General features: G+C 53.5%; 1 protein-coding gene across 1 annotated transcript in view; it reads right to left on the bottom strand.

Annotated features, from left to right (window-relative positions):
- The window catches only part of ZSWIM5 (zinc finger, SWIM-type containing 5), a 29,829-nt gene that overhangs the window by 10,615 nt on the left and 8,793 nt on the right, over nt 1-10,421 (bottom strand). Inside the window, 4 exon segments of the mRNA XM_010077331.1 lie at nt 14-188; nt 2,453-2,632; nt 7,918-8,068; nt 8,872-9,020. Of these exon segments, the coding sequence (XP_010075633.1) occupies nt 14-188; nt 2,453-2,632; nt 7,918-8,068; nt 8,872-9,020 (655 nt within the window).

Genomic DNA, 10,421 nt, shown 5'->3' with positions numbered 1-10,421 from the left:
TGAGTGCCCCTTTAGCCACAGCGGCTGCCCCTGGGAGTTGAATAGGAGGCTCTCGCCCTCACGCTGGTAGGAGGGAGACACGTAGAAGTCGCTGCTGATGATGCGCTGCAGGTGGCTGTCCTGCCAGTGGAGGTCACAGCCCTCGATCGCCCGAGTGAACACGGTTCGTCTGGGCCTGGCCAGCGAGTCTGCAAAGAGAAAAAAAATGTCAGTGCCTTGGCAGGGTATAGGCAGCCTGTTCCTGCCCCCAGACACCACCTTCCTGGGCAGAGTGGTGTCTTTACGACGAGAGCAAAGCCAAAGCCCCGCTTGGTCCCACCCAGCTGTTTCTGCGCTGAGCACAGGGGCTCCAGCTCCAGCGCTGCAGCAGATTGCCTTCAGACACCTGCGCTGCCCCTCCGATCCCTGATGGAGACTGCCATCTCCCCAGACAGCATTGATAAGTAACTTGCTAGAACTGCTGCCTTGACCAGGGAGGTGAGAAAAGAGGCGGCAACTGCTCTGCCGTTAGCTTTCTGACGATAATCCACTGTCACACCCGGGGCTGACACCCTGAAATGCGCTGGTGCACTCCCAGTCCTGTGACACCAGTGTGTAGGCAGCTGCTGGGGGCCAGGACTGGCCGTCCTCAGCGTTCCTGCCCTGCCAGCACTAGGAGCTCTCCTCTTCCACTCCAACACACAGCCCCAGCTGCACTGAACCATGGCTGCTCAGATCAGCAGCACCTGAAGCCATCCATGAAGGGAACCGCAGGAGCGTGTCTCGTCTGCCTCCAGGCAATGGTGAGGAACCATCACCTTCCTCCAGCCTCCTCTGGCAGTGTGAGAGGGCTGGAAGGGAGGAGACAGCATCGTCTGAAACCCCACCGCTGCTCTGCAGCAGATGTCTGTGCTCCTCTTCAGAGCTGCTCTGGAACTTCACTGACATTTCTGAAGCTATCGGATGCTGGACAAGCATTTCACTGCCCGGACAGATCAGACAAGTGGTTTGTCAGGAGGAAAAGGCCTGGCCAGAGCCGCAAAACAGGGAGCCCCAAAGGGGACACACTGCTGAATGTCAGGTCCTGCAAACCGCAAGACAGGCCCAGTTAAAGGCATTCAAAGGGGAAAACCAAAAGGCACTGCTCAAAGATGCTCCAGGGAGGCTGGATAAACACACTCGAAACAACTGCAACAAGCAATTATCCTGAATGCTGCAGGCACCCCGAGGTGGAGAGAAATTAAACAGGTGTTCCTGTGCAGAGAACCCAGCCTGCTCGTTTTACTGGGAAGGATTTCAGGAATCAGCTGTTCTCCCTCAGTAATAAAAGAGGCTGGCAACAATCTGCATCAGTATTTGCATATGCATAAACATTAACCCCAGGACACCTCCAGGATCCGAGCTGCTTTCAGTCCCCTGCCTGGAAAGGCTGGAGCATGGGGACACGGGGACATCCCTGGCATGTGCTTCGGAATTCCCTGCACATCTAAACAAAGTGACCTGCTCAGCCCCCCAAATGCTGTAGCAAATCCTTAAGTGGAGCTGGGAACATGGGGGGTTCCCACGGCTGTCACAGGACATGGAGCAAGGTGAGGTTAAAAATAATCTGTGCCTCGAGGATGCACACAGGAACGGTGCTGGGGCATGTGGTCCTGGCTGAGGCGGGCTGGCAGGATTCCGCTGCTGGGGGACTAATCCCACCCAGAAGAGTGAAGTTTCATTTGCAGCACAGCTGCCATCCCCCTCTCCTTTTCCCTCTCTGGCCGCACGTAACACCCCAAAGACCAGTTCCAGCGCAGCAGATGGAGGCACGGTAAGAGCAGTAACTTTCAATTGATGTCTACATCAGGCAAAAGGAAGGGGGAAAAGTGTTTTAAGGGGATAAAACACTGTGTCAAGGGTTGAGAAAGTATTTCAGCATGAAGGAACAACCCCACAACTACATTGCTCCATTTGTGCTGTGCACTTGAACTGCGTTTATCATCCTTGGCTGATGACTTATCTGCTATTTGAATCAAAGCCCAGAAGCAAGATGCAAGGGCTGGAAGAGGGGCTCTGTACCACCCCCAACTCCTCACTCTCACATCACACCCAGGCCTTCTGAGCTCACCTACACTGATTCAAGGAGCACCATTTTTCTGTAAACTCTGTACCTAAACCTGCACAGACCATATGCGTCCAAACTCCCACGTGGTCAAATTGCTTTAAAAATGCCATTGAAAAATTTAAAATTTGCCTTTGAAAATTATTTGATGCTCAAAATACAGGTGACTTCACCCAAGATGTCACAAAGAGCCAAACATTTCCAGGTGTATCTAAAACCAAAGGCTGTAAAGAGAAATGTTTTTTATTCCCATGCCTCCTGGAGATGTCACCAGCAGGTGAATTGAGGTCTCCCCTCTTTGGGGTGAGTTTTGTCCCTGACTCAACCCCTGTGGCCACCAGCTGGATTCCACCCCCTACCGGGACTCACCTTGGCTGTGACCAGAGCTCTGTGTAAGCGCGTTGGTGATGTTGGGAAGCTCATTACCGTAATTGCCATCTTCCAGGGGACAGACGTCCATCTCGCCCCACTTGCGCAGTTGCCGGAGCCAGCAGGATTTCTCTTCCAGCTTGCAGTGGGGGTTTAACACCACACACACCCACAGCGCCCCTAAACAAAGCCAAGAAATCAAGAAGGTGCCACCACCATACCCACGGGGCAAAGCTCTTCTGCTGCCACGCTCGTCGTGACAGCCTGCAAGGTTTCTTCAGCATCCGTAAACTCATTTCAGCATAATGCATGGACCCAGGAGGGGGATTTAGACAGCTTTTAAATAAAAGTAAAACTCCTCCGTAATGAAGCTAAATTATAATCTCATGAGATGGGGGACAGTGGGGAGGAGGGAAGGAGAGAGCGGCTGTGTATGAGTTTGTGAGTGCTTCTGTCTGCCAGGACAAATCTAGTGTTTGAACTACACATCAAAGCATGCTTAAAAACACCCTGGCAAGCTGCAGAGTCTGTATCTCCAAAGACTAACCTGATTTTGATCCTACCCACGTTCCAAGTGCTTTAAAGCCCGCTCCGAATGCTATTTCATCTGCCATTGTTCTTCAGGCCATTTGCATTCTACTATTTAAAAAGCAGATTTGGTGTATTTTCTTCCTTTTTTTTTTTTCCCCTCCCTTTTTCTTTTTTAATCCCCAGTAGCTCCCAGCCTGCAGGGGACCCAGCAGAGGAACCTGGAGCTTGGCTCAATGTCTCACAGGCAAGAGCCCTCCAAGATGTGAGCCCTCCGGATCTCTCAAGCAAAGATGCCCATCAGTAGGATGCCCACACTGACACCCTCCAGGTCAGCCATGGGACCTCACAGGCCTGATGATTCTGTCTGCTGAGTGAGAGACAAAACCAGGCCCAAGGACATCTGTTGTCATTAAGACCCAGCTCGTCCTTTCAGAAGACAGGGCTGATGCTGGGGCTGCTAACACAGCCTTGCCGACTCTCCTGGGTCACCCACTGCTCTGGAAAGGGCTGCAGCAACCCAAATAAGTGCAAAACCGTGAATTTTCCTTTAGCTAACTGCATTTCTGCCCAAGTTTCTCTACAAGGATTCCAAGATACAGGATGTTCCCTCCCTGCAGGGTGGGACAGTTGTGGGCTGGCACAGCTGCAGTGCGTGGTGTCCCCAGGGATCCCCCCAGGCTGTGCAGCTCCCCTCCAGATCCTGCCACACACACGGGGACAGCTCAGCCTCCCACACAAACACCCTTCCCTGCCTCTGAAGACCTGGAGCACCTTCCTTCCTCCCTGCCCTGCCAGCTGCTCTCCCCACCTCTCCATTGCTCCCCAAGCCAAAGTTCCCATCCCAAAGTGACAGCCAGCAGCAGGACAACATCACCCAACATGGCTCCACTGTGTGGTAAGGGGACTGCTCCATGTGCCCAAACCTCCTCCCTCACTCGCTGTGTTTTGTACAGCAGCTCTCCAGCTGCACAGCCATGCTGTCGAGCCAAACAGCCCCGAGCGAGGCTGTGACTCCAACACAAGCATCCAGAGCAGCCGTCCCCTTTTCCAGGCAGCACGAGGCAAAATCAGGCTGAGCAGCGATGTCCTGACTCCAGCTCCACTCTGGTGTCCCCCTGCTCCTCTGGGTTACAGCTGAGCTTTCCCAGGGCGCATCTCCAGGGACCCACCCTCTGCAGGTTGGGATGTGGGGACATGTTTGGTTCAAATCATTAATAAGGTGTGAAGGCTGTGCATGTTGGGCTCCTCAGAGCAGCTTGGCTTGGCAGGAGAGACGTCACACCATCGCAACGCCAATTGTGGCAGCAGCATCACATCCAGGAATGGGCACAGAAAAACCAACTGCAGGCACTAAAGATCAGCAAATATTCAAAGCAGCCCTTGGACCGGTCCAGCTCCCCCCACGTCTCAGCTCTGTTGCTCCCAGGAAACCCCACCGGAACTCCACTCCTTTCTGATGAAGAGCGGGGAATAAGACTTTTTGAGCTGCAACATCAGCAATTAATGCATGTGCAAGAGAAGAGCCATCTCCTTTGGGGCTTTTGGGGCCCATACCTCCCAGAGCAGGTCTGTGTCACTCCCAGGCTGCTGCAGGCTCCACAGGGACTGGACAGACACGGTGTCTTGGAAAACAATCAGATCCCAGCTCCAGAAAATCAGTCTTCCTTAAGGCCCTGGCTACTGCCCTGCAGCTGAGCAGTGGGTGCCTGCCTGCTGCCACCCCAAGGGCATAAAACTCCCCACCTCCTCGGGCGGACAAGAGCCATATCCTGCACTCAGATCCTGGTGCTGGGCATCCCAGGGCTCCGACTGGGTTCAGGCATACCCTTCCCACCAGCTGTCCCACCTGCTGTCATTGCGCCTCTTCACCTGCTCCAGGGCTGCTTTCTGCACAAGCAAAATTTCAGTTCATTTGGCTCTGCAATTTCAGCTCGCGCCTCGGATACCACACAGAGTGGTTCGGCCAACAGGCGGTACCGAGGTTTGGTGCTCCGGCTCTGCCGCTCCAGGAATGGGATGAGCCTGCTGGATTTTTGGCTCCCACAGCTCAGCAAAGATGCAATCCTCAGAAGCCTCATGACTTCGCAGCCTATTTTTGGGAGTGCTCCGAGACATCCTTTGCCTGCCAAAATGCTGTGCCCCCGGGCTCTCCTGCAGAAAGGAGATGTGGTGGGGAGCTGGGGACAAGGAGGAAAGAAGGATTCACATCTGTCTTGGCCATGCTAGTTATCTGGCAGATGGAAAAAAAGGTTTTTCTGAGCCCTATGGTCAAGTGACATCAGCTGACAGCACAAGCGACTCCTGTCCTGAGCTGAAACGCCATGCCAGGTCAGACTGCGCGGCTGTTCACATGCTGCAGAAACCTTCATCTGAACTTTCCAATAGCAGGAGGCTAAGCGGGGAACAAAGCAGCAGATCATGATTAAGCTAAGCCTCTAAGCAAAAATGCTTTATGATGATGGGGCTGGGTGCAGGGACGAGGTGGGTCGGAGCCTTCCCACCCCAGCGGTCCCGGCTGCCGGCCCCAGAGAGCACAGGCACTCCGATCCCGCGCCCAAGTTTCCAAACCATCAAAAGAAATTCTCCCGTTTCCCACAGGGTCGCTCCCCGGCTTAATCTGCTGAAATTCCCCACTGTAAACAAGTGGCCGAGATAAATAAACCCGTCTCCAGGCAGATTAAGGTCAGGCTGCACTTCAGCTGGTTTTTAGTCTATTTTTTGTAATTAGGCTTTAATCATAAGTACTAATGCGCCAGGGCAAATACTCCCACGCCACAGAGCTCTCCATCCAGCAGGTTGTTCCTCTGGCTCCCCAGCAGACGGGGCAATAGATGTTCAGTTGGCAGCACATACACAAGCTAACGATGTCCTTTTATTTTAATTTTTTTTTTTTTTAAACTCTGAAATCCTGCAAAATCCTTTACATTTTCCCCAGCATAAATCCACAATCTTCTTTAAGGCTGATCTTCCAATCCCACACAAGTCTGTGATGCAGTCTTTGCTAAAATCAATGATTAATTATTAAATACATGCTTGAAATAATTTCCGCAAGGCCCATTTTTCTCTTCCATGTGGCAAGGGAACACGGTCTGTGCCAGGGCTTCCCATGGCAGCTGGTGCTGGGTCCCTCATCCCTCCCTTTGGCAGCAGCAGTACCACTGGGCAGCTTTGGCATCCACAGCCCCCAGACAGTCGGACAACGTGCCTTCACTGCGCCACGTGCCCCAGCTACCGTTGCCTGCCCAGTGACGGTCTGGGACATCTCTCCACGTTGCTGGTGTTTGTTACCGGTAACACCACCTCTGGTCCCTCCATGCCTGGACCCTTCCTTCAGAAGGATGCTCTGCTCCTACAGCAAATGCTGCCCAGGGCCAAATTCAAAAGGCTGCTGTAAAATGGGAGGAATAACCCCCGCACTGAGTATAGTCCATGCCCATCCTGCCCTGGATCTGCTTCTTGGACCATCACTGTGTTGTATCCTCTGCAGGGGCTTCTCTTCAGCACTGAGATCCCCAGATCCCTCCCGTGTGATGTGCCTATGCCAGGCGAGCTGCCCCCTCTGACGTCTGCTGGCTGGCACCATGCTTCCCCTGTTGTCACGCTGATCCAGCCTTGGTAGGACCCTGATGTTCTCCAGCCACCTTGCCATCTGCTGACAGCGACGGGCTGTCGCCTCCTCCCACTGTGCCAACCAAAACTACGTGCACCAATCTGGTCCGTGCACAGTTAAACCAGGACTGAAACCCAACCACTCCCCCCTTGCGTGTGCAGGAAGGGAGGGAGGGCTCTCAGCTTGGAAAGCAGGTTTGAAATCTGGCCAAATAATCTGTAATTCTGGGCAACCTGCTTCCTGTGTCCAGGCCTGCCTAGACGCTCATCCACCCACATCTCACTAATGTGTTTGCTTTCTTCCATGCGGAAATTCTGGCTTGGTGGATTTGGCCACCTCTCCAGGATCCTTGCATATCCAACCATCTAGCTGCAGCATCCCAAAATCCTGGAAATATCTTGCTGGCAAGCAAGCACAGATGAGCTCTCCAGAGCCAGTGTAGTTATTTCCATCCAGGGAACTTCACACAGAAACGAGACATCCCACCCCTGCCCGGCCCTTGTCTGCGCTGTTTGGCCAGGCTCTCCGGTCTGACGGCCATGTTTGCTTTTGTTGGGCACTTGGTATGAGGGTCTGTGACCCCAGTTGCAGTTTCAGGTGCTCCAGACCCTGGACCATCTTCAACCCAGCTCTACAACATCCCCTTGGTCCCAGCTTCTGAGCCTTGGCCTTTCAAAGCATCTCCCACCAGCAGGCTGCAGAGAAGCTCAAACTCACTCATGAAACTACGGCCCAAGTCGAACTATTCCCCCAAGATCTCAGGTGTCCAGGAGAGCCCAGGACTGCTGGATCAACTCCACCACACAACCAACCTCCCGGGGCCCACGTCATCTCAATGTTTTGTTCTAATGATATTATGGTGTCAGCCAGCTGAGCCAGTGTCTAAGGTGCTTAGCTAGAATTACCCAGAACTGCATTTCCCTTAAAGCCAGGCTCTGCGCCCCCTCACCCTGGAAACATGCACCAGAATAGGTAGAAATCTCAGATGGGCCAAGACTTGAGCCCATGTCCTCCCTCGCAAAGGCTTCAGGGCAGCACACTGAACACCAGGCTGCTGCAAGCATGGGACCAGCCACACTCTGCACACCCATCATCTGTGACTCCTTCGCAGGAGAGGGGCTGGTTTAAGGTGCTGAACTGTGGAGTTTGAGCCTGATTCAGCTGTGCCACCACGATCTCCCCAGCAGGGGACAGAGCAAGCTTCTGGCATCTCTCAAGGCCTCTTCCCCCAAAAAAAGAGCCCCAAAAACCTCTGGGATGATGTGTGCTGGCCCAGCAGCCCAGGCAGCCCTGCTGCTGCTCTCTGCAAGGCGCTGACCCTTACCCAGCTCACCCCAGAGCTGCCGGCACTTCTCTGTTATGCCTGTCCCCTGCTGCCTCCAGAGGGAGAGTCGAGGATCAGCCATGAACTGCTCCGTTATCAACGTCAGCATCCTGGCCCCATTGGAGTCCCTCATGCGCAGCATCTCCCGGACCTGGAAAGGACAGAGAGAAGGTCTTTAGTGAGACAAACTATGGTCCCTCAGAGGTGTTTAAGACATGGTCACCTGGCTGACAACCCACAGCTTCCATGGATCATAAACTCATAGAATGGTTTGGGTTGGAAGAGACCTTAAAGATCATCTAGTTCATGATCAGGTCACTCAAAGCCTCATCCAGCCTGGCCTTGAACACCTCCAGGGATGGGGCATCCACAGCTTCTCTGGGCAACCTGGGCCAGTGCCTCACCACTCTCACAGGAAGAAAATTCTTCCTAGTATCTAATCTCAATCTACCCTCTTTCAGTTTAAAACTGCTACGCCGTATCCTATCACTACGCACATGTATGTGTATAATGTATAGTCATACATTATAATACTCACGCAATGGCTTCACTGTAAGCTGTGAAGAGGACCAAACAATCAAAAACATGAAAACAAGGCCCTTCTGCAAAGAAAGAGAGGAGCCTGTGGGCTGGGCCGCCTCTCCACAGTCTCAGCAGGCTCTGCAGGGTTGGCTTTCCCTGCACTGTGCTAATGAAGAGATGCAGGAAAGCCCTCCCTTGTGCAGGGATCACGGCAAGGCCATTGCATGGGAGGAAGGGACCGGCCAGGAGAGCCAGTGAGACAACCCAGGCCTGACCCAGAGCCGGGATTACAACCTCCTGCTCCACGACCAGGCGAGAAGGCACTGGAGCAGAGATTCCCAGCTGTGACGGGCACCCTATCAGGGCAGCCAGCAAGCTGGCGGCTACGTGATACCGCTGAGCGGAGAGAGGAAAGAGCCGCTGACTCCTCACCTTGGCAAACATGGAGTTGAGCTGCTTCCCCGAGCCGTAGTACCCTCCCTGAGATAGGAACAGCTTCACCTGCTCTCGGACCTGCTCCTCGTCCAAGTGCCAGCAGTTCTCATCGTCGATGCTGGCCCCAGCAGTGGGGTCAGGAGCGCCTGGGGGGACGGGAAGGGAGGAGAAAAGAGACAACTGTGTTTACAGCAGCAGGGTCAGCAGTCCCACCAGCAAGAAGTGGACCTACCTCTATTTTTATACGCACCCATCTCTATTTTATCAGCTCAGGAGAGGGAAAACCGGCCAGGCTCCCAGGCAGTGAGCCCCAGCTGACAGCATCATGTTCTCCTTTCACGGTGGTGGCCATCATGAGGCATCCCGACCACAGGGATAATGCCTAGCCCCTCTCCTTCTGTTCTCCAGGTGAAGGGAGGCTGAGGAAGAGCAGGGACCTGCCTTCCTTCAAAGCCCCTGGGGCACTGTCAGGGCAGCTGCACTCCCCAGCTCCAGGGGTCACCCAGGGTGCTTTGCCTCCTGCTCCACAGCATCGGTTTGTTTAAGCATCAGTAAAGCTCCAATTCCTGCAAGCCCTTCCCCATGTCAGAAACAGTCTAACAGAGGCTGGGGGCTCCAGAGCCCCAGGTTAAATGCCCGGTCCTGCCCATCATTTGCTTTAGCAAAGGGGACAAGTCACCATGCATGAGTGTACCTGCCTGGGAGAGACCCCACTGGAAAGAGCAAAGGATCAATAACCCTTCAAAGAGCAAACTGTGACTGGAGCAGGACCTTTGGCAGGCACAAACATATGTTCACAGGCTGTATTTCGTCTTCCAGAAAACAACAAAAAAAGAAAAAACCCACAAGTGCTTTAAACAACAGCATGGATCCACTGCCCCTTGCCTTGTCCCTTTCAATTCCCTTTTCCCCCACGCAAAGGGCTGCCCTACCTCCCAGCAATGTCCCCAGATTCCCAGACTCGTGCAACAGGCAGCAGCATGGCTCCAGCGAGTAGCCAGGAGGACAAAAGGGAACAGAAACTCAGCTTTTTGGCTCCCTGCTTTTGAATCCTACTCTGCAGAAACTCCTCAGAGAAAATCAGTGCCAAGGAGGGACCAGCGCAGCCAGGAGATGCTCCACTCGACTCTGCTTCTCCCATCTAGTCTCCCTCTTGAGCAAGGAAGGAGGTCAGCGTGGGAAGAGTAAGGTGCTGCACGGACAGCCCAGGGATGCTGTAGCCAATATGTTCCCCATAAAATCTTAACAATGTCTTCCCCACTCGACTGGGATCTGGTTGGGGCACCAGACGTTGCTTTCACATGGATACAGCCTGGGATGCTGTGCAGACCCCAGCCCCACGCATTGCTGAACAAGGAGCTCAAATGCAATTAATTAAAAACAAGCTCCAGGATGCTTGTTCAGCAAGACAACTGTCTCTCCTTGGCTTGTAAGTGAGAGGATATCAACCCGAGGGGTTTTGCTCCTCCGGCAAAGGCTGAGAATGCTCCTGACCCGATAAGATACAGCTATTTGTATTTAATGTCCTTTACAAAATTCTTTTAATT

The sequence above is a fragment of the Pterocles gutturalis genome, unplaced genomic scaffold (assembly GCF_000699245.1).
Source record: "Pterocles gutturalis isolate BGI_N339 unplaced genomic scaffold, ASM69924v1 scaffold36328, whole genome shotgun sequence".
In the NCBI taxonomy this organism is placed as follows: domain Eukaryota; kingdom Metazoa; phylum Chordata; class Aves; order Pterocliformes; family Pteroclidae; genus Pterocles; species Pterocles gutturalis.
This window is presented reverse-complemented; position numbering and strand designations above follow the sequence as displayed.